Genomic DNA, 23,959 nt, shown 5'->3' on the forward strand with positions numbered 1-23,959 from the left:
GCCCACTTTGTTGTGAACCGCCTAGAACTTTTTTTGGTATGGCGGTATATAAGAATAAATTATTATTATTAGTATAGCTACTCTGTTATCATTAAGTGATCTTAATAATTGCCTAGGCCAAGGAGAACTATGCAGGTGGCAGGAGGATGCCCACTCACTCCTGCCACCATGAACACCCCCCCCCACCACCACCACACCAATGAAAATCAGCAGGAGGGAAGCGCACTCCATCCTACCACCAGATGGTCCCCCGCCCCCCCCCCCCCAACTTTCCCCATACCTGTCTCAGAAGTTGACATTAGGAAGCATGCCCGGTCCCTCCTGCTCCAAGGCCCGCCACTCCAGAATGTGTTTTCCCCTATCACAGACTCCGGCAGAGCGTTCCAGTTTTCCACCACTCTCTGGGTGAAGAAGAACTTCCTTATGTTCGTACGGAATCTCCCTTTGCTTTTCCATCCTCATGCTTTCTCTCTTCACCATTCTTAAATTGTAACATAGCTGATAGGGATTCCCAGGCCTTACCAGCTGAACAAATTAGGAGCAAAATGGTACGCCTGGTATCGCCACAGCCACCATTACTGAAGGAGGAGCAAGTACCTCTAATGCTGGCACTACAAGCACATTCATGAGATCAGCATCAGGAAGTGCTGCTGCCAGTGTTCAAGTGCTTTCATTGGTGGCATTATAAGCTCTTCCTCGATGCCTGTGGTTGTGGTGTCACTGAACCTGCAGTTCTGCTCTTGATTTCTTCAACTGGCAGGACCTAGGGATCCATATCAGTTATATAATTTTGAATAGTGGAACAGGCTGGGGGCCCTGAGCCAAAAGTGGGATGGCTAAGGCCTCCAAAGCTTCCCCCCTGCCTAGGGTTACCATATGCCTCCAGAAAAAGGAGGACGGATTGAGACATCCGGGTTTTACTTCTACTGAAAGCAATGGAAGTAAGGAGGGCAGATAGAGACATCTGGGCTTTATTTCTATTGAAATCAATGAAAACCCGGATGTCTCAATCTGTCCTTTTTCTGGAGCCATATGGTAACCCTCCCCCATGACTATGTTCCTATGGTGAACTTGAAAATAAGATATATGACCAGCATTTCTGCTTTTTGCAGGTTAACCTTCTATCTTTTTTCATTTCACCTCCATTTTACAATTCCACCTCATCACTTCTTCCTTCCCCTGATGCTTCTGCAAAAAGTCTTGCCCCTTTTGTTTTTATGCCCACCTTACTTGTATTGCGTTACTCAGACCTTTGTCATTTTAACTTGCTTCTTCCACCTTTCCAGTTATTTCTTTCTGCCCTCATTTTTCTGGGAACCCAGCTACCTTTTCAATGCTAATCTTTTTATGTGTACTCTTACAGTAACCTTTTTTTAAAAACCATTTCTCTTTTATTTACTCTCCTTAAGTAAATATCTCATGACGCCACCTGCCCAGTGAAATCGCCAGCTTTCCCTTTGTTCTGTTTCAGTGGTGTGTGTTTTAAAGGAAGCAAAGCAAATCTCCCTATTTTGTGAGGAACAGTCATCTTGCAGGTTCTTCACTATTCCATACCCTTTCAGAAGGAGAAAGTTCATGACAAGTTTGGTCAGGGGAATAGGGCGTCTGCCCCTGGTGCACTCATGTACAACCCTATAGCCAGGTAGTTTAGATCAGGGGTGTCCAACCTTTTGGCTTTCCTGGGCCGCAATGGCCAAAAAAAATGTCTAGGGCCGCGCAACCGCTGCAGCAAGACAGAGGAGGGAGCCGGCAAGACAGTAAATACCTGGGGGCAGCAGAGGAAACCATTCAAAGCCCTTGACCGGGGCCGCACAAAATACTTCATGGGGCTGCAGGTTGGACACCCCTGGTTTAGATGTTCCTGCCTTGGCTGGGAGGGGGTCCTAAAGTGCATAGAGACTGTTTCCCATAGGTAACTGTATGTGTATGAACGGGGAGTGTGTGTGTGTGGGGGGGGGGGGGGGGGGGTGTTACTCGAGATGCATGTTTTCCAGTGGGTAGAATCAGCTAGGAAGTTAAGTCATGCAGTGAAGCATATTATAGCCACAATAACAGGTGAATGTGGGAGTTATATGTGTACTTTATGTGGAAGAGCCAACTGAGCTTCTCAGCAGTATCGGATGACTTGGACAGTGGTGCACCAGTTAGAAAAAAGGGAAGAGATCTACAGCAAGTTGACAGTCATGTAGATTTAGTTCTGGAGACTGGTAGGAGGCAGAAAAAGAGAAAGGGTAGAGATGGATATGGCTGGAGCTCAAGGGACGGGAGGAAAAATTCTCCAGGCATGTGGATCGGTGGATTAAGGTGCAAGGCTGAAGATTTGACTAGAATGTTTCATTCTCTTGCCCCAGGTCTCGTGGACAGGTTGTGTGTGGTCATTGCATCTAGACTGGGAGATATGGTTCCAAACTCTCTTTGACACATCAGAGCGCACAAATCTCTACAGATGCACTGGGAGCAAAAACAGCCTAGTTCAGCTTGGACCTGATGATGTGGAGGAGCTCATAAATGTCGATATCCAAAGTTAGAGTTGTTCATTAAGAATGTACATTTGTTAGTGCGTATTTGATTCAATAGTGTGTCTTAAAAACATTAGAATGTTAATCTATGAAGTGAAGCACATCCAGTTGATTAACATGCATTAAAAATTTTTTCTTAAAAGTGAATGTGTGGAATAACTGTACAAAAATGGAGGGAAATGTCCAACACACTGATATTTCTTTCCTACACGCAACCCGCGGCTGATCCAGAAGCCTAGAGGGAAGGCTTCCGGGTCAGCCACGGGCAGCCTGTAGGAGCCACTGCTTGCAGCTTTGTGAAGAGAAGTCGCCTTGGAGAAGGGAGCCAGCCAGGACCCGGGGACTGCCTGTGATGTAAATAAAATAAAACTTTTTGTGTGGCCCAGTTCGGCACAGCCCATGGCTGTGGCTTGGTGGTTGGGAACCCCTGTTCTAGCACATCCCTATTAGTCATTCATGTCCCTGGCTCAGAGTTTTGTTGAGTCAAGCTCTTAAGTAGTACAGAAAGAAGGCACACATAGGGATTTCCATTGACAGGGCAGGAGTTCTCATACTCTATTCTGCACCAGGTACGGGAGGTGGTTCTCTGATAATAGCACTTTTCTGATGGAATTGGCAGTCTGAAAGACACATCTTATAGGATAGCAGATGCATGCATACAGCCTTATAAAGGGAAGCTGAGAGTCTCTTCTGTCCATGAACTGCAGAAAATGACTTTTATACCATAGGAAACAACACCAAATTAAATTTATTATACATCAAACAAAATACAGGTATGCATAGATTCAGCAGTCACTGATGAAGGATAGCTTTTGTTACCAGATTGCACCCACTATCCCTAATCCCATAACCCTCAGTTCCTGGACTTCAGTTCTCGAGCCAGCTGACAGAGGGCACAAATGAAGACACAGTCCATAGCTACCCAGTCACCGCAGATAGAACCCTGCAGATAAGTGACACACAAAACACATTATAATCAATAAAACACTGTCAGGGTATACATCACTGTTCAGTCACAGAGCAATGATTACTTTTTTAAAGTCACAAAAAAAGGGGAAGCAAACAGAATACCTAAGTCACTCATTCATTAATGTTTGCGAAAGTTCCCTACATAAAATTCAATAGAAAATGGAAGCCTCAAAACCTGAGCACTGGTCTCAAGTCTGCAGCACAATGGCTACGTAACACAAATAGAGACATTTGTTATCATTGGCTATTGAACTTTATGCCAGGCTTTGCCCCATCATGCTAGCAGTAAATTTTTGCCTACTTTTAAAAGTGCCATATGTGTAACAAGCTCTTATAGACAGAGTTGCCAGATTTTCCAATTGGAAAATCCAGCCCCTTAGACCAGGCCCGCCCAGTCCGCCCATCCCCGCCCCCAGTCCCATCCTAGCCCCCCCCCCCCCCATTCTTGTCAGGCAGAGAGGAAGCCCAAGCATGTGCGGATGCCATGCAATGATGTCACGTGCATGCACGTGATGTCATCACATGGCATCTGCACATGCGTGGACTTCTTCCCTGCCCGACATGATTTGAGGAGGCTTTTCAAAACCCAGACAAAGTGCCGGGTTTTGAAAAGCTGTCCAGACCCCCGGACATGTTCTCAAAAGAAGGACATGTCCAGGGAAATCCAGACATCTGGTAACCCTGCTTATAGACCAATTGGTATCTATCCTAGTGCTTCTCAAACCAATTCTTCAGGCACATCCAGCCAGTCAGGCTTTCAGGATATCAACAATAGCTACGCATGGGCTAGATTTGCATGCCCTGCCTTCTTAGTATGCAAATCTATCTCATAGCATATCCATAGTGGGTATCTTGAAACCTGACTGGCACTGTGTGCCCCAAGGCCTGGGCTAAGAACCAGTGCTTTATCTTGCTGAAATAAACTACTTTTCATAAGGAAATTAGGAACCCAAACATGAGCTTTGATCTGGCTCTAAAATTGAAAAGAACAAAACACCACTCCTGTGTGTGTGCTGTAATGGGGTGGGGCGGAACAGAGCTCTGTGGTCCACCTGCACCTCATGGCATCAGAAACACTGCAAAACAGTGCAATTCACCTATACTATAAATGCAACATGAAATAAGGGTGAATGACTATCTTTACTTTAAAAAAAAAAAATTGATCCTTCAGATTATATGATTCCCATATAAAAAAAAAGCCAGAGGCAACAACAAGGAACCTCTGGCACCATTCAACGTCTCTAGCAATTCAGTTTTCTTTGTAATTATTTATCACTTTATAATTGTTTATAATTCTTCAAAATATGAATAAGCCAAACTAACTTCATAGCACTTACAAAATAGTAAAGATTTCAGCAAGTGTGTTATTTAACTCTGAAAGAGATCAGAATTTGTTGAGCTTATTGTAGCTACCAGCTCTCTTATGGAAGTCCCTCAGTGCCAGGTTTTGCTTGTCTCAAGGGGATCTTGTGCCCTTCAAAAAGGTTTGTGAGCAGAGCCTTAATTCAGTCTGCCACCTTACTCAGAACTTCACACACGTTTTTGAAGGGCATAAAAAGATCCCCTTGAGAAGAGCAGTGAATCTACTGAAAAGCTGGCATCAAGGGATTTTGATAAGAAAGCTGGTGGCTACAACAGACTCCAAATTCTGATCTGTTTCAGAGTTAAATAACAAAGAAGAACCCAACAGTTCCACAGTAAAGGGTTGCAACCAAAGAACAAGAAGAAACTGCAGAGACAATGTCTGTGATGCAGGATTTTATTCAGTCAATCAAAGTGTGTCACAATCAAAAATCTACATATGTGTTGAAAGTTGTCTGAAGCTTGGCTAAAGACTTCCTTTCCCACACGGCGGTTTTAAGAAGTTGGAAATTACACGAACATGATATCACTGCATTTAAGTCACTAGTTCAATTGCTGGTATTGGGATATCTAGACCACTGTTCTTCAACCGCCGGTCCGCGGACCGGTGCCGGTTCGCAAAAAAATCTTGCCGGTCCTTGAAGGATTCAGGTCCCCGCTGCAACGAAAGGTGCCAGCGTCAGCTGACTTGCAACTTCCTGTTGCCGTCGCTGTGTCGGGACTCCTGCCTTCGCTGGGACTCCTGCCGCGTATGTTTCCTGCTTTTGTCTCTGCACCTCCAGACCAGCAGCGGCAGCTCTGTGTGCTTTTAACTTCGGCGCAGAGCTGCCCCTAAGCAGTAGTTTAGCCGCAGTTTCATGAGACAGCCTCAGGGCCTTTGCTAGCCCGGCCCGCTTTGATGATGCGATGTGGGCTGGCCTACCAAAGGCCCCGAGGCTGCCTCATGAAACCGCAGCTAAACTACTGCTTAGGGGCAGCTCTGTGCCGAAGTTAAAAGCACACAGAGCTGCCGCTAGCCTAAAGACTCTTGGGCCCGCTGAAGGAGGGCAAAGAGCAGATGTCCTGGAGGTCTCCCTTCCTCTCACCTTTGCAGGTCCCTTTTTTCCACTTTTTTTTCTTCAAACAGCGACAGGCTCCGGCATCGACGTCAAGTAAGTTCCACTGTTCCTTGCAAGTGGTTCTGCTTGGCCAAAGCTTCCCCTCTGACATGAGCCACCCTCAGGGATAAGAAAGTGACCCGCAAAGGTGAGGGGAAGGGGGCAGATGATGGAAGTGGGAGGGGGAGAGAGAGAAGGGGCAAATTATGGAAGTGAGGAGAGGAGAAAGAGAAGGGGACAGATGATGGCAGTGAGAAGAAGGGAGAGAGAGCAGAAGGCAGATGGATGTCAGTTGAGAGGGGAGAGCAGATGCTGAATGGAAGTGGGGAAAGAACACATACTGGATGGAAGGAGGAGATAAATAAAAGGGGAAGAAAATAAAGTTAGTAAGATAATGGAGGGGAAAGGGAAAGGGGTGACAAGCTATGGGTAGACACAGTGAAAAGAGGGAAACAAGACTAAACAGTAAGAAAGAATTTAATTTAGATGGAGGCAGAAAATAGAGAAGGAAGACCAGAGAAGAAAAGGAAAGGGAAGAGAGAGGAGAGAACGATATCAGATCTGAGTGGAGGAAATGAGAAGAGAGAGATGCTAAAAACCACAGAGGGGAGGGAAGGGGAGAGATGCTAGACCATGAGGGGAACAGAAAGAAGATGATGGATGACGACAAAAGGTAGAAAAAAATAATTTTATTTCTATCTTGTGATTAGAATATATCAGATTTGAAATATGTATCTTGCTAGAGCTGATGTTAGACATAACTGGGGAGTGCAAAGCCCAGGCAGTGCTTCTTTAGCTTCAAGCTGGCTTAGGGCTCTCCCTGACCAGGGGGCAGTTGCCCTAGTTGCACTCCCCTAACACCATTCCTGCCATGTGTGACTGGTATTCTGTTACATGATATTTGTGTAGCATTCTGTAATAATTTGTCTTATTCAGCTTTCTTGATAGTAGAAGGGATATATGTGAAGGGGAGGGGAGACAGGGGTTTTGTTGATCTTTGCCCTGTATTATTTGTATTTATAAAATGACAATTGTATAGAATATTGTTTCTTTTTATATTTTAATAAAATATGTTCAATATAAAATCATAACTATTTGAGGCTTGTGCAGATGGGATCAGATGTTTTGTGGGACGGAGCTCGCGGGGACAGGGCAGCGATGGTTTTTTTACAAATTTCAGTCTTAGTAGTTTGCCGGTCCACAAAATAATTATTTTATTTCCGCCGGTCCATAGGTGTAAAAAGGATGAAGAACACTGATCTAGACTATTGCAATATAGTCTTATCTAGCAGGGGTAAAGAAGAATATTTCCAGACTACGACTCATACAGAATCTTTGGTTTGAAAAAATGTGATCACGTATCTCCCTATTATCGCGAATTGCATTGGCTGCCCATGGAGGCCCGTATCATCTTCAAGTTTGGTTGTATTTATTATAGAATCATAACGGGTCAGGCACCCTCATATCTGTTAGATGTATTTACAGTCCCTAATCCAAAATATTCTCGCAAAGCTTGTGCTCTTTTCATTTACATAGTAGTGAAGGGTTGCAAGTTTAAAATATATCACGAACGTACACTATCATATCAGGCCGCTCTTTGGGATAAAGATTTTAGGCAACTATTCTTTGTATCTATGTCATACTTGGAGTTCATAAGGCATTTGAAGACTTATTTATTTTCTAGATTTTTGGGTAATTAATTTTTTTTATTATTCTATTTGTGATATAGGTTAATCTTTTGTAAACTGCATAGATCCTCACGGTTATGCGGTCTATAAGTTGAATTTATGTTTATCTACATTCTTGTTTTATATCCACAATTTTTCTCATTGAATCCTCATGTTTAGGACCCCCAAGGAAGACGGTTTGTCGAAACACGGACCGTGTTGGGTCCACAACTTCCAATGCATATGTGGATTCTTTGATTTATTGAATAAAATCCTGCATCATGGACATTATTTCCGCAGTTTCTTCTTTGTTCTTCAGAGTTAAATAACACACTTGTCCTCTTAAGTTTCAAGTTTCAAGTTTATTAGGTTTTAATATACCGACCATCAAATAAATATCTGGCCGGTTTACATTACAATAAAAAATATAGATAAGAAAGAGGAGATAATATAATCAATATTTAGAAGTACATATAGTGTATATTAAAACATAAACAAGACAAACTTGATTGTGAGGGAAGAGGTTTATGGGAGGGTAAAGTTACATTGTTAAGGGAGAAAGAGGGAATGGGAAAAAAACATTTGGGTGGGGAAAAAGTCTTTTAGAAGTAATTTTTGAAGGTTAAATGATTGAAAATAACAGAAAAAGTAGATACTAAACTGAACTGAATGCATCGCGGAATAGGAAAGTCTTTAAGCCTATCTTAGGCTTCTGTGGTTGGCATCATGATTGTTGCAGCTGTCTGGGTAGGTAGAACTGAAGAAAGTTACAGCATGATGACTGAAACGTCAGTTCTACATACTCAGACGCAGTGAGACCCAGACAACTACAACAATCAAATGACACACTTGCTGAAGTCTTTAATATTTTGTAAGCACTGTGAAGTTAGTTTGACACGTTAATATTTTGAAGAATTACAAGACATAAATGATTACAAAGTAAGCAAACTGCTAAAAAGTGCTGAATGGTGCCAGGGGCACTTTGTTGTTGCCTCTGTCTGTTATATATGATACCTCCTATTAGAGAATGACACAGGAACAAATTTTTCCCCGTGCCCATAGGAACTCAATTTCCCCGTCCTCGCAAGTTTTGATGCTGTCTCTGCCCCATTCCTGTAAGCTCAGCCTTAACCGCACAAACTCAAACACTTATGATTTTAAAGTGAGGCTTGTGCAGATGAGGACAGAGCTTGCAGGAATGGGGCAGGAACAGAAAAAGAACTCGCTTGGACGGGAAAATGAGTTCCCTTGGGGAAAAATTTGTCCCCATGTCATTCTCTACCTCCTATCATTTGAACAATTGAGTTTTGAAAAATAAAGATAGAGATTTTCATTCACCTTGTTTTGATGTCGCATTAGGAAGACTTTTGCAATTGTGAGGCGAGGGAGAAGCAGGGTTACTTTCCTCAAAGTCCAGTTGTGGACAGGAATATGGTGCGTGTGCAATGAAGCCCTCTAATATCTTGAAGTACGTCCCTTTCTGAGTGATGGGCTTCACTGTTCAAGGTATAGAGCAGTGTCTTGCAAACATTTTGAAGCCATGGCACACTAAACTCGGGGTCATGGCTGGAGGATCTCTGGACATGTGTGGATGTCGACATGATGATTTCACGCACATATACCGAGGCCCTCCAGATGGGGCCCTGAGTTTGCTAACCTGAGGAGGAGAGGTGCTGGCTGCCTGCCTACAGGATGTGCCTCTCACCACGTCCTGTAGTTAGTCAGCCATCTCTTCGCTGGTGTCTCACCGTACACAGTTTGTGATAAACTGGTATAGAGTAACATTTAGCCCTAAGGGGTACTTTTATTAAACTGCAGTAAGTGCTAGTGCATGCTTACCACACCTTACGAGGAGGTGCTGAAAAGTTTTCAGCCCAATCAAACAACTTCCTAAATTCTGAGCGCTACCTTATTTCATTAAGTGCCAATTTGCAGAAACGAAATTCTATGTGTTGACACTGTTTCTAATCATTGGCCATTTTACTTCTGCAAGATATACCTACATAAGGGTGCGCTAAAGCCATTTTATAGCTTAGTAAAAGGACTCCTAAGATTGTTAGGGTGAGTGGTAAACTGACACTAAGTGAAAATACCAGCTGTGGTCTCTGGATAGCTATGTATTGAGTGCTATCAGTGTACCCAGCACTGTAGAAGTATCACCTTTAAGTGAATGCTTCTACTTACAGAGGAAGGGGTTTGGGGAAGGTCACTGTGCCCCCCCCAAAAAAACACACCTCAACAGAATGATTTTCCTCCTAAGTCTTACCTCAATGTGGTATCGCTCTCTCACACTAGTACGCAGAGCTACCAGAGCCCCTGGCAAGATGGGCAAGCAAAGGCATTCACCGTAGTCCTGAGCTACTCGACAAGCCAAAATACAGGGACAGAAACTGCCACAGAGACCTGCAACAAGAGACGGCCAGAGATTTATTTCAGTACTGACTCTGAAAAGCATTATCAGAAACCTAATAAATGGAGACTTCTGGAGCACCAAATAGCAAACTATCCCAGGATATACTGTGTTTTGGCATTTCAGAAATAGCCACCTCAGGCCTGACAGTATATTTCTGTTAATTAGGGAGTTCAACAGGGTCAGATAGAAGAGACAACTCATAAAGAGATAATGTGATTTATTCTCCAAAGTGTCACACACAGAGGCAGATTCATGGTCTAGAACCCAGGCACTGATGGTTAAAATGATTCACCCAGGAATACAGAGTCAGGGGCATGGCTAAGGATTAAAGTCCATATAACAGCACTTCTAAAGCCCAGCTCTTAAACTTCAGCTTTAAATAATCTCAAAGTCAAATGTAAAATTTGAAATTGGACATTTTGGCCAAACAGAGTGCCCAAGAACTGAGGAGTTTACATATCAGCTTAGAAATAGAAAAGGCTTCTTTTCTAAGGGACATCACTGCCCACATGATGCTTTTATGATTATTACAGAGTCTTCAGTAGGTCCTGATTGGTCAGTTTCTACATGGTGACACTGGCAACCAGAGCTTGTACTGCACCAATCTTTGTGGCATGGGCTAGCAGCAAGAGAAGACAGACTGCTCAGGCCAGTCAGAGAGAAAGCCAGGGAGGGGAGAAAGAACACTTCTCATTCCCCTTTTCCTGACTCTGCTGATTCTTGAATCTCACTCTTTTTTTCTCTCTCTTCTCCAATCCCTGGTCCCTTTTCTCTGCCACCAATCTTCTAGTCCTTGCCCTTCTTTCTCCCACCTTAGTGATCCTCTGGCCTTTCTCTTTGGTACCTTCATACCTCTCTACCTTCTACTGGACTTGACTTTCTTTCTGCTGATTCCTGGTCCCTTGCCCTTTCTTTTGCTTCCCTCTTGCCTACCTTGGTGCCCCTTCCATGATTCCCCATTCTCTGGACTCCCCTTTTCTCTCCCCATCCTCTCTCTCCAGCAGAAGGTGAGCTATACTTGGCATATTTTGTAATCTCTTCTAGCTCTTTCTACCAGGAGTCTGCCTGGCTCTACCCTTTGGTCAGTATGAACTGTGAGCTGCCCTGTAGATCTTACTACTATTGCTTATCATTTCTATAGCACTGCTAGACGTATATAGCACTGTACATTAAACATGTAAGAGACAATCCCTGCTCAATAGAGTTACAATCTAATCAAAACAGACAACCAGGTCAAATAGAGGTTACCATATATCTCTGTCCTCTCGTGAGGTTGAAGGAATCTGCTCAGATCTTGTGCTCTTCATGCAGGACAGAGGAAATAGGCATATGCCTAGAACCTGTAAGGATGGGACCTTACAGATATATGAATTAGAGAATGACACGGAAACAAATTTTTCCTGTCTATGCAGGAACTCAATTTCTCCGTCCCGTCCCCACGAGTTTTGTCTCTATCCTGGTCCCTGCCCCATTCCTGCAAACTCTGCCTTAACTGCACAAGCCTCAAACACTTATGATTTTAAAGTGTTTGAGACTTGTGCAGATGAGGACAGAGCTTGCAGGAATAGGGTAGGGACAGGAAAAGAACTCGACGGGGAAAAATTTGTCCCCGTGTCATTCTCTAATGTGAATTTAATGATTCCCAAGGTAGAACTTTGATCTGATAAATCAGCCATTGCTATAAAGAAGAGAGGGGTGGGGAAGGAGGCCAGAGCCACAACTGCCCACAGAGATCTATCTATTTTCCTCACTCCCTCCCCTCCACCCCTCACCTCTCATGTATTGTCCTACAGTTGTCAGGATGGGCTGGGAAAAAGTGTCAATTTTCCTCTGCAGTCAGAACCACATGGAACCTATTTCTGAGAGTTTTAAAATGTACACTTCTCCCTCCGTATTTGCAATTTCAGTATTCGCGGTTTCGATTATTCGCGGTTTTTAGCTTGCTGGCTCCTCCCCCCAAATTATATCAGCTTGCATAGAGAAATCGCTGATTCCAAGTGTTTACAGAGAAAATCGCCGATTCCCAGCACTTTCTTCACCATGTTTTGCCTCTCCTTCAGGAACAGACCAGGTCTCCCACCGTGTTATTCACGGTTTCACTATATTCACGATGGTTTTTAATAGAAAACAGTGAATAACATATGAAAAAGTTATTTGCGACTTTTCTGCATTTGCAGTTCTGTTAATCCCCTATCACAGTGAATACGGAGGGAGAAGTGTATTTATATTAGGATGGAAGAGGTCCTTCAAAAAGCATGAGAGACTGGAAGCATGCAGACATGTGGCAGAGGAGGCCATGGGAGATAATGAGGCACTTGTGTAGTTCACTTTGGGCTCAGATTTGGAACAGGTGAGAAATTTAATGTAAAACCCAAATCCTTGTCCATTGCTGTTTTCCTGCCAGCTATGGAGGGGGAGGGAGAAAGGGGAGAGGAAGAACAGAGGGAAGCAGAACTGGGATTTGGGGGTGGGATTGGGAGGAGGTGTGAATGAGAAAGGGCTGGCTGAGTATCAAAGAAGGAAGATTCATTAAAATTTTGATGTATCGCAATATCATGAATTCAAAGCGATTTTCAATTAAAAACAGGGTCTTAGTTATTAACTACAATAAACACACGAACATTACAAAATGATACGTAAGGGAAGTAGGGAGAACTACAATAAGCATAGTAAAGGACACATGAAAGGTAAGTACAAAAGGAGGGTAAAAATTTTAAAAGTATTAATAAGAATTAAAAAGAAAATTAAAGGCTTTTTTTTTGGTTTTTTAATTTCTCAGAGCCTAAGACAGAGGACATGTGAGTTTCTGCAGAGAACGGGATCAAAAGAGAATCCGACGATTAGGTCTCAAAAGCATCCTAACAGTATTGGGGCTCAAGCTGGGGAAGGGAGGAAGAAAGCATGGGGGGAGGAGGCAGGATGAATGGACAGAGGACAAGGAATGAAGCTAAGCAAAGAATCAACACAGAGGATTCCTGCTAATGAGACATGAGGGGGAGCCAGCGATTTCCTGGAGATCTGAAACTGGCAGTCTAGGTGGGTTGAGTGGAGGAGTAGCCCACTGGTTAGTGCAGTGGCCTGAGAACCAGGGGAACTGGGTTCAATTCCCACTGTGGCTCCCCTATGACTCTAGGAAAGTCATATAACCCTCCATTGCCCAGGTACAAAATAAGAGCCATTTTGATTGTAACCACAGAAAAGTGGTATATCAAATCCCATCTCCTTTCCTAGTCCAAAACTGCTATTTGCTCTCTCAAGGGCAGATATACAAAGGACAAAAAATTTGGAGAGAAAGGCCAGCCATGGAGGAAGCAAATTGGTGCCAGTAGTATATACCTCCCTAGGAAACAATAGGGCTAGTGCTGACAGACTGGTGGTGGCCAGGTTTAGAAGTCTGATTGTCTAGCTTCGCAATGCAATTCAATTCCAGTCCTCAAGGGCCACAAATGGGGTGGATTTTCATGCTATTTCTAATAAATATTGTCACAGGGAAGCCCCTGTGAACCTAGGTTTAAACCCAGAAGTGCCAAATACTGGCTGTGTTAAACCTGTTGCCAAGCCTAGGCACTTGCTAGAAGAGAAGCAAGAGACTGAATTCCTATTTTATCTTTTTCTAGGAAGGCATCAAATGTGGCGACTTCAAAACAGCCAGGTTTAGGCAACCATAAGAAAGCAAAGCAGGGAATCCCTGAATTAAAAGCCAGTACAAAATGTCAGAAAAGCTAGAGTTAGTCAGGCTGACGCTCCTCACAGAGCACCACCAATTAGAGTCAGGCATACACACGGGGGTTAGCCTTAATTATCCCAGCAGTGCAAGCCAGAAGGAGGCAGACCAAAGCAGGAGCTGGAAAGTAAAGCAGTCTCAAGCTGCGCCATGCTGGACTTATGCCAAAGATAAAGACAAAAGGAACCAGCGGTACAGGTACCTCCAGTGGCGTAGCGAGGGTGAGAGGTGCTCAGGGCGTAGGCACCCCTTCCTCATCTCCGCCCCCGCTCTCCTCTTCCACTCACATGCCCCAATGGGTCACCCTTTCCCTCCCCCTACCGCAAGTTACAACTTCCAGAATGTAAAGCTGCTTGAATATGATGTAGTAAGATGTGTTAGTTGTATAGAACCTGAAGGGGGTTTGGGTGGGTTCACAACATGAGAACAATCTTGGGAGGAAGAACCCTGCTCCTTTGAGCATTTAACTAACTGTTGGAAATGAAAGAGTGGTGGAAGATCACGTATAAGTTGTGCTTACTTTATATAAATATATAGGAGGTTTGGGTTTTTTGTTGTTGTTGTTGTTGTTTTTTTAAGGGCTGTAACTAGGCCAAAGCCTAGCTAAAATTCTGAGAGAAATAAGGTGTTCCAGGAAAACATTGGTGGCAGAGGAATAAAGGACTGTATAATTTCTGTTCCTGGGAAGAGGCCATGAACTAATTGGTGTTCTGGACATTATTGCTTAAAGCCAATTTGGTATGAGATCAAAAGGTGTACAATAGGAGAGCTTATTTTTTTCTTCTTCTTTTTGAATAATAATAGCAAGAAGCTCAGTGGAGTCAAAATAAGTGACTGTTGTTAAAGCACTGGGGAAAATGAGATTGTGTACAGTGAAATAACTGTGAGAGCTGTTTGGAATGTATTTTGGTTTTGCAGCACTAATAAATTATGCCTATCAAAAGGAATAGAGAGAAATGTGCTTTTCTGTTCTTTACTTAAGTCTTCACCAGCCTCAAATCCATCCACTCGGTCTATTTACATGTACCCTGGTCCCTAGGCTAGGCGACTACCCTGCCTGCACCCGGTCACAATATGCATAACAGAGATTTACACATCATGGAGCAAGAATACATGCAGATCTATGTTATTCATTAGGGGTATCCTAACCTGTTTACAGCCCTCAAGGAGCACCAGCAAATGCTACTGCTCTAGACTAGTCTGAGGGTTGCAGGTTAGACACGGTGAAGGGCTTTTTCAGTTTTGGACTGGGGATGTAATCTTGTGGACCTTTTCTCCAGGACAGTAGAGAAGCCTGTGAGAAAGGGAACAAGAAGTGACTGGCATAGCAGAGGTATTCTGTAAGTAGGGTTACCAGATGTCTAGATTTCCCCGGACATGTCTAGGGGTCCGGACAGCTTTTCAAAACCCGTCACTTTGTCTGGGTTTTGAAAAGCTTGGAACAAATCATTGTTGGGCAGGAGGGCATCCGCCCCATGCGGTGATGTCACATGCACACGTGTGTGCATGTGACATCATCACGTGGCATGCGCAGATGCCCTCCTGCCTGATGAGAGTAGGGGGGACGAGGCTGGGGTGGGACTGGGGCGGGGAAGGGTGGGACTGGGCGGGCTTGGGGGGGCGGCTCTAGGGGGGGGTCTGGATTTTTCAGATGAAAAATCTGGTAACCCTACTTGTAAGATCATTTCTATTTATCCTTTCATTGAAAAAGGGATCATTTGGCAGGTTGGATGGCCCAGTTGTTTTTATTTTATTTTTAAGGCATTAACTGCCATGTTACTCTGATAGGACAGGGAATTAAGTTTAGAGGGGAGAGAGAACTAGAGGGGAAGCGAACAGGAGTCTAGAGGGGCATCATGAAACAGTTACAGTCTTGGCACCCAAGATGGGTGTGACTCACAGTAAACATTACTTACACACTTCCATGTCAGCACAGCAGTCACAAATGTCTGAGTTCCAGCTGCTCTCTCTACCAGCACTCACTATGTAAGTGGTTGTGCTCTGAGGCTGAGAGGAGATTATTTCAGCCTGGTATGCCATGCTTAGCCTGTTTGAGAGACACAAAAGAGCCAGGGAAGAACTGTTTGTGAGAATCTCAGTACTGAAATAGCAGAGGCTGCTACTACAGGGCAGGTTTGAGGTATTTGTGGGAATAGGAGGACATGGTTATGACCAGGCCTGAGGTAAGCAGAGCTCGGTATGGGGGGCCTCACAACTGGAATATTTTTATTTATTTATTGGGATTTATTAACCGCCTTTTTCATGAAGAGATTCACCCAAAGCTGTTTACAATACACGGAATAGTAATCGGGTACTCTTAAGCAAAATAGGGGTTTCCACAGGATAGGACAAAAGTGTGTCAAAAGAGGTGTCCAGTGGAATGAAGGATGGTGGATTGATACCCTGAAATGTGTCTGCATACCACATCCAGTTGTTCCCACCTCCCCACCCCTCCACCCACACACACACAGCACTACATCCACACCCCCACCTGCACCCATCCACACCCCACCACCTCCACCCACACCACCTCCACCATACTCCACCCACACATATACCTCACCTCCACCCACACATGCAGCACTACATGGATCACTAACTTTGATTACAGGCGTGACCACCTAATCTTCTGCAGCCAGAGATAGGAATGTAAGGGAGAGGCAGAGAGTCGACATTGTGAAACACTGTGATTGGAGCTATGATAATATAATCCACTCTTCTGTTCCACCATGGGCAACATGCTAATTGGTCCTATAAGAAATAGAGAATGACACGGTGACAAAATTCATCACCGTTCCCGTCCCCGTGGATAACTGCGGGAAATCATCTTCATGTCATTCTTTAAGGAGAGAGGGAAGAATCGGAGTATGAATGGTGTAGAAGGACCGAGGTTGAAATAGACACTAGAAAATGACATGGGATTATTTCCGTGGTTATCCGCGGGGACAGGGACGGTGATGAATTTTGTCACCGTGTCATTCTCTAATAAGAAACTAATCCACTATTTTATTATATGAACAGGGGATATGATGATCAGAATAATCCATTTTCCCTCTCACCGCTATCCAGTATCTCTCCTCTCTTATCTCTCCTTATACTCCTTCCTGGAAACTCCATTCATTGGATAAATCTCTTATATGTACCCTTCTCTTCTACTACCAGCTCTAGACTCTCGCTTCTATCTTACTGCACCGTATTTCTGGAACAGACTTCCTGAGTCATTATGTCGAGCTCCGTTTCTGGCAGTATTCAAATCTAGGCCTAAAAGCCCACTTTTTCAAGGTTGTTTTTAACTCCTAATTCTCCGAACTCCTATTTGTTCTGTTTGTCTATTTTAATTAGATTGTAAGCTCTATTGAGCAGGGATTGTCTCTTACAAGTTTAATGTACAGTGCTGCATATGTCTAGCAGCGCTATAGAAATAAGTTGTAATAGTAGTGGGAAATTGCAGCTATCGCAATATACAGTAAAATTTACCCAGCATTTATGTGACCATCATACTGTCAGCCACACTAAATTCACATCTTTTCCATGACTTGGGGAGGGGCATCTAATGATAGGGGTGGGGCTCTTCAGCTAAGCTCATGAAGTTGGGACTGGCAGGGGATGAATATTTGTGCAGATATTGACATTGGAGAAGCTTGCTAAAATACGTAATTCCCATGGTTCGAGAGACAATGAAATGAGTATTAATGGCTGACAGAAGTTTCAGTGGAGAAGAGCACCAGCAGATGGAGCGCAGTAATGGGCGGCAGCTGGGCGTAAGATCCTGCAGAGGGTAACTACATGGCTAGGAATGCTTAATTGCTTATTAGTGTGATGGGCTTTTTTTGGGCTGTAGAAAATAATTCACTATTCCTTTCACAAACACCACATATAATAAATGCAAATTGCTTTGGTTGTATCACAGAGAAACAGTATATCACATCCATGACCCATTATTCCCCCCCTCCCCCAAATACTGCGAGCTGCCAAAAGTCAAATTCAATGGACCTCTGGTCTTCTTTCAACCCAACCAACTACAATTAGTAGCACCAAGCCCTACTGGCATAACCTAAAGTTCAATCTGGACCCAGTCCCTAGTTCCCAGCTTCCCATGAGTGCTAGGGATGGGAAGCGTCTTACCTTGTGCTCCTGTAATGCTTCTGGATCTGATCAACTGCATTCAGCTGCACGACAAGAAAGTCAGGAGCTTGTGGTGTGCCCATGTACATATATCCCTGCTAACCCATGAGGTGACGTCTGCAGGAACCAAGAATGGGTGGAGGGTGGAGGAAGGGTGCAGGGTTTGTTACTGCTAATGGGAACTAATGCTATCAGTTTGGCAAACACAGGAGTGGCACAGTGTGTGTGTGTGAATAAGAATGCTTTTATGACTATTTTTGTTCATGTGTGCAGAGGACAGAGATCTCTATGTACTTTCACACAGGTCTTACTGATGATTCTGGAGAGCAGAGAGAAGCTGAGAGAAACCTGTGGCACCTTCGTCCTAGAGAGAGAACAGTGGAAACTTCTGGGATAGGACCAGGAAGCAATTGATAGCCCAAGTAACAATGCCCCACAAATCTTTTTACTGAGACAGAAGCACCCTCACTCCTCTATGTCCAAGCTGAAAACCCCATCACTAAAACTTGTGAGTCTGATGTCCTAGTTCAATACTTCTCAGATCTGTCCTGGGGACCCTCCATCCAATGGGATTTTCAGGATATCCACAATGAATATTAATTAAATAAAGTTACATGCTTTGTAGACCCAGTACTTGCACATTTATCTCAGATATGTTATATCATTCACACTAGGAGTACACTTGAAAATCACTGCTTGTGTATAAAAACTTTCCACCCAAATATCACAAGTCCACTTTGAAATAAGTCAACTCCTCGTTTTTTAAAAATATGTTCTGCTCAAACCCATAATCAAAATGCCACAGGATAGGCAAGGGTTACTATGGGACCAACATAGCCACATCAATGTCCCAACCGCCCATGCCTTCAGGTATATTATATATATTCTGAAAACCCGGCTGACTGTGGGGTCAGTAGGACAGTTTGGGGAAGTCCTACCCTAGTGCTGCTCAAACCAAGTCTGGACGCCTTGATATAGTGATATTACAGTACACCTGCACTGGCCCTGATTTCTCCCTCAGTTCAGCACTAGGGTCTATGCCAGTGGTCTCAAACACGCGGCCCGGGAGCCACATGCGGCCCGCCAGGTACTATTTTGAGGCCCTCAGTATGTCTATCATAATCACAAAAGTAAAATAAAACAGTTTCTTGATCATATGTCTCTTTAACTATAAATGACAATATTATTTTTATTATTATTAAGACTTAGCCAAAAGGAAAGATTTATAAACTATAAAGAGTTTTACCTCATGCAAAATTGTCAATTCTTTAATAACACATGAACTATTTTTTCAGAGGCCCTTCAAATATCTACAAATCCAAAATGTGGCCCTGCAAAGGGTTTGGGTTTGAGATTACTTGTCTATGCCAAGGAGCAGCTTTTTAATTGATACATTTATACAATTAAATATCCAAAAGGAATGAAAAAAGTATGCAACAGAGAATCATAACAAAAAAAAAAAGAAGAAAGAATCAATGTAAAGAGCTCAATATATCACAGTATCACAATTCCACTTTCTGAGATCCAAAGAAAATAAAGATAAATACTATAGAACAAGCGTCAAAACAAGTGAGACAGATTGAAAGGGACTGATTTTTTTTTTTTTTAAATAATTTCTTATATACCACTGTTAGACCCAAGGCTATTAAAACAGTGTACCTCATTTCCAGTAAATAGCTATTTTACAGACTCGTTGAAGATCAGCATATAATTTGAAACCTCTAATTTAGAGGTTTCAATTCACATTTATATTAAGTAATGCTATTTGTTTAATAGTACAGTTTAGTAGGGTAGTTATCAAGCTGTGTTAGGACACTAACCCATGTTGTTTGCCCCTTAACTTATATGTATTAAAGGGTTCTAATTCTGATTTTGGTGCCCTTATACAACATATTTAAGCCTCTATCATACCAAGGACGAGACATTGGGAGCAGTCCATCTCAGGTGCAAGGAGTTGGGGAACGCATGGAGTGGTCGCAGACTACAGTCCACATGCGCACAGCTATCAGCTTCGCCCCCTCTGACATCAATTTCCTGCTCCAGGGCTGAGGACCGGCAGAGCCAGAGACCAAGCACATGAAGACCATGGCCTGGTCCTTGCACACCCCTACTGCCTCCTAGTTATGCCACTGATTTAGGTTACCCCATTTTACATAGCAATGAGATGCAAAACATTCAAATGCATATAAAGCAACTCATTACGGTACTTTGTAAATACTATGACATGCTTTGCAATGAACACGGCACATATCTCAAGCCGCAGTACAGCTGGTAAAATAACTTTTTTACCACCCAGGGCATCAGGCCACCAAGCTGTGACCCAATGCTTCCAGTCCCCATCTTAACAGGGCCATCAACTTAGGGAAATAGGTGAGGCCAGAATGCACACTGAAGTGAAAATCACTTTTAGTAGTCCCCCAAATCAAGCCACCTCAACCTGAAAGGAACCCCCCCTATTGAGTAACCTCCTTGAAGTCCCCCCCTTCCACAGTGGAGTACCCCTGAATACCCCCAACCCTCCTTTATATGGAAACATGACCTCTGGTACTGCAAAATTACTGCTAGGAGATGATGGTGCCAACAAGGGCAGGAGTGAATGGGGATGATTCCTGCCCAGATCACTAAGGATCAGGGATTTTATAAAGGTAGGCTGGGGGAAGGGCTGTTCCAGTCTCATTTATTTCCTAAGATTATTGGCCCCTTTAAGATGTGGCCTGAGAGCATCAAGGCGCGGCTTGTTGACCTACCATACCCAAGCTGATAGAATAATGCTGCATGCAAGATGGCTTACAAAATAGCATTTTTGCAAGGGAGGCAGCAACTTGCAGTGGTTGGTGATTCCCTTGGTAAGTCATAGTGCAATGAAAATCCACCTTTACTGCATCTTGATAATAACCCCCTTAATGTCCTAGTATAACTTTGGGTAGAAGACATAAAGCAGATCAAATGTATTGAGAAGTATGCAATTTATTAACAAACAAAAACCCGATGTGGCCACTTTTCGCCCTCAGGGTGTGTCAGGGGTAGATGCTGGAAAGGGATTAAGTGCACACTTTCCCTAAAAGCAAAAAGCTTTATACACACAAATTACGTAGCACTCAGATAACAAAGCAGCACCTGTCCTCTCTCAGTCATTGAGTGTATACTTAGCCCCTTCTCCCCTGATGCAGCCTGAGGGCGAAATGTGGCCAAGTCGGGTTTTTGTTTGTTAATAAATCGTACACTTCTCAATACATTTGATCTGCTTCATATCTTCTACCTGTGTGAGTGCTTGCAGATCATCGCCTCTTCTTGTGTTCTTCCTCTTCATCTAAATCAGACATTTCAAGTTTATACTTGCTATTTGTGCAGCCCTCTAGGTGTATAACTTAGTTAAGTAGACGAATATTGCCACTTAGAAATATGCCTTATACATCTTAAATGGCATTCCCCAGCGCACCCCAAATCCTGCCTCTTTTCTGAATAGATCATTTCAATTTAGCCATCCCCTTTTTATCCCAGTGACTTTAAGTAAACCGTTTAGTTTTAAACGTTATATATCAATTTTTTAAATAAATAAATAATACTGACATTATGAGTATCATGTCTAGGTTATTTGAATGTTCTAATATGTACCTGTTCAGGTGTTTCATTTGTATTGTGCTGACATCATGTTTAGCATATCTAAGTTATTTGAATGCTGTTCATTATGATATCTTTGTACTCTGCTGACATTTCTCATATTTCTATTATATGTTTATGCTTATTAGAAGAGTGAATTTGATATATCGCTTTACTAACCAGCAGATCAAAGCAGTTTACAAAATGAAATACTAATAAAAAAAATCAAAAAAAAAGAATGCCAATATGTAAAAGAAAAAACAAATCATGTTAGGTAAGGATAAGGAAGGGGATAAAAATTCTAATTTAGGCACCTACAGGGCGGCGGCTGCTCAGAGAAATACGATCAAACCTAACCAAAGGTTAGCTCAAAACAGTATGTTTTCAGAAGAGCTTTAAATCTAGAAAAGCAAAGTTCAGAGCAAAGACCTGGGGGCCAGTGTAAACTGATAAACAAAGAAGTGATTTGATTGGAGCATTAGAGGTGACATATAATAATAATAATAATAATAATAACTTTATTCTTATATACCGCCAGCAATCTTGCGACTTCTAGGAGGTTTACATTAAATAGAAACTGTAAATACAATAAATAATAGCTGTAGATACAATGAATAGAGCTGTACATACAACGAATTGAAGAGAATAACAGTGTGCATCTGATAATGTCATCATTAATAATAGTACCAACAGTTTGTGTGTAGGGTTAGGGTTAACATTTTACAAGTTCTGGTATATGATGATGTTACAAGGGGGGTTGATGGCCTGGTTCGTTGTCTAGGTATTTCAGGAACAGGTAAGTTTTTAGGTGTTTCCTAAATTCTCCATAATTGTTTGTGTGTGCAATTAGTTTTTCTAGGTCTTTACCCCATGTTGCTGCTTGATACGATAGCATATAAGATGTGTGAAAGTATTTGAAGTGTTTGTTTACGTTTGAATTATGATTGCTCTGTTGTGATAAGTAATGTGTATATTTGTGATACTCTATTATATTAGTCATATTTATAGGATTCAATTTGTCATTTCCAGGTTTACCTCAAGGAAATAAATAACAAATCCTTTTTACCTGTCCTCTTGTGTTGACCTATTTGTATTTCTTTTCTATATACAGTACATTGTAGTTCCTCCCACTTTCCTCGTGTGCAAGTTTATCTATGTCATTGTTTTTAGGAATGCTTAAACATATTGGTTTACAGTTTTTTATTTTGTACATTGCTTTTAATCAAGATATTTCAATTGAATCAAAATTTGAATAAAACTTGAAAACTTGATTGTATTTATGCTTATGTTTGATCATTTCACTGTTAAGCTGTTAACAAAATGGTATCTATTGAACACTGGCTTGGGTGAATCTCTTCATAAAGGCAGTTAATAAATTCCAATAAATAAAAGAAAAGAAAAAATGATTTATATATCCAAAATAATCCATTCACGAATTTATACTGTGCAGAAGAAAGGCCTAGAAATCTACTTCTTGTAAATGGGGGGTAAACAATTAAGTTTTACCTTCCTGGGGTTGCTCTGGTGTTTTTGAGCAACTTCCAATGTTTTTGGCAATTTTCTGGGCTTTGTGGCAGCTCCAATGGGACCTGGGGGCAGTTGCAAGTGAAAACCAATGAGGAGGAACAAGCTGGAAAGAATAGGAATGTGGCCTAGTGCCAATTTGCAATTGAGCATGTGTAAACTAACCCTCCTAAAGGCCACAAATGAAGCCTGGGCCTCGATTTTTTAAGTATCCAATGTAGACTTCCAGAGGAAACATATTTTTGTTGTTGAAAGTTTTGGGATGTTGGAGATCAATTTATGTTCAAATCTATTTTTTATTAAGTGAATAAGAAAGCAACAAATAACAACTACAACACTGAAAAGGGCTAAGCTTCCAAAAATACCCAAATCTGTGCAGTGTAAAGTCGTACAAAGCCAACAACCCCCCAGCCCCAACCTCCCCCCCCAAAACAGCCCCTACCCCCACCCCAAACAAACAGAAGCTAAAAGACGAAACTTCCAAGTACCAAAGGCCCGTGTTCTGGTGGCCCCCAGCTGACCCAAGGAATCACCCATCCCTCCCTCAACAACCCTGAAGAAGAAAACTAATAAATAGAAAAAAAAAAAGGAAAAAAGGGGGAGCGGTGCCCGAACCCAGGAGATGCCTAGAGCCACAGCCCAGCTAAACCAGAGGATTCAACAGGAGACTACGCCCTCTAGGAGTTAAGGAGTCCAAATAAACTCCCCAGACAAGCAAAAAATGACGTCGGCGACGAGGGTGGCCAACAGCCTCACGGGCCTCCCACATGGCCAAATTATGCACCAGCGCTCTCCAGGACCAAAAAGAGGGAGGCTCCGAAACAGTCCAAGATTTCAAAATGCATTTGCGAGCAAGAAGACACACCTTACGACACCAAAGGCTACCCCCTTTAGGAAGACCGCGAAAGGCCCCAGGAAGGTCAAGAACCAACTGCTCTACAGTACCCACAATAGCACTC

At 42.8% G+C, this 23,959-nt stretch overlaps 1 protein-coding gene across 1 annotated transcript; it reads right to left on the bottom strand.

Moving 5' to 3' along the window:
• Positions 1-3,287: 3,287 nt before the first annotated feature.
• Positions 3,288-18,001, bottom strand: LOC117368996 (cornifelin homolog A-like). Its single transcript, XM_033962850.1, has 4 exons — positions 17,877-18,001; positions 15,668-15,798; positions 9,881-10,017; positions 3,288-3,462 (listed from the first exon to the last, which is right to left on the bottom strand). Exons 1-4 carry the CDS (start codon positions 17,963-17,965, stop codon positions 3,373-3,375), a joined length of 447 nt encoding a protein of 148 aa, XP_033818741.1. The 5' UTR covers positions 17,966-18,001; the 3' UTR covers positions 3,288-3,372.
• Positions 18,002-23,959: the final 5,958 nt, after the last annotated feature.

Source organism: Geotrypetes seraphini, chromosome 11, assembly GCF_902459505.1.
Source record: "Geotrypetes seraphini chromosome 11, aGeoSer1.1, whole genome shotgun sequence".
Classification (NCBI taxonomy): domain Eukaryota; kingdom Metazoa; phylum Chordata; class Amphibia; order Gymnophiona; family Dermophiidae; genus Geotrypetes; species Geotrypetes seraphini.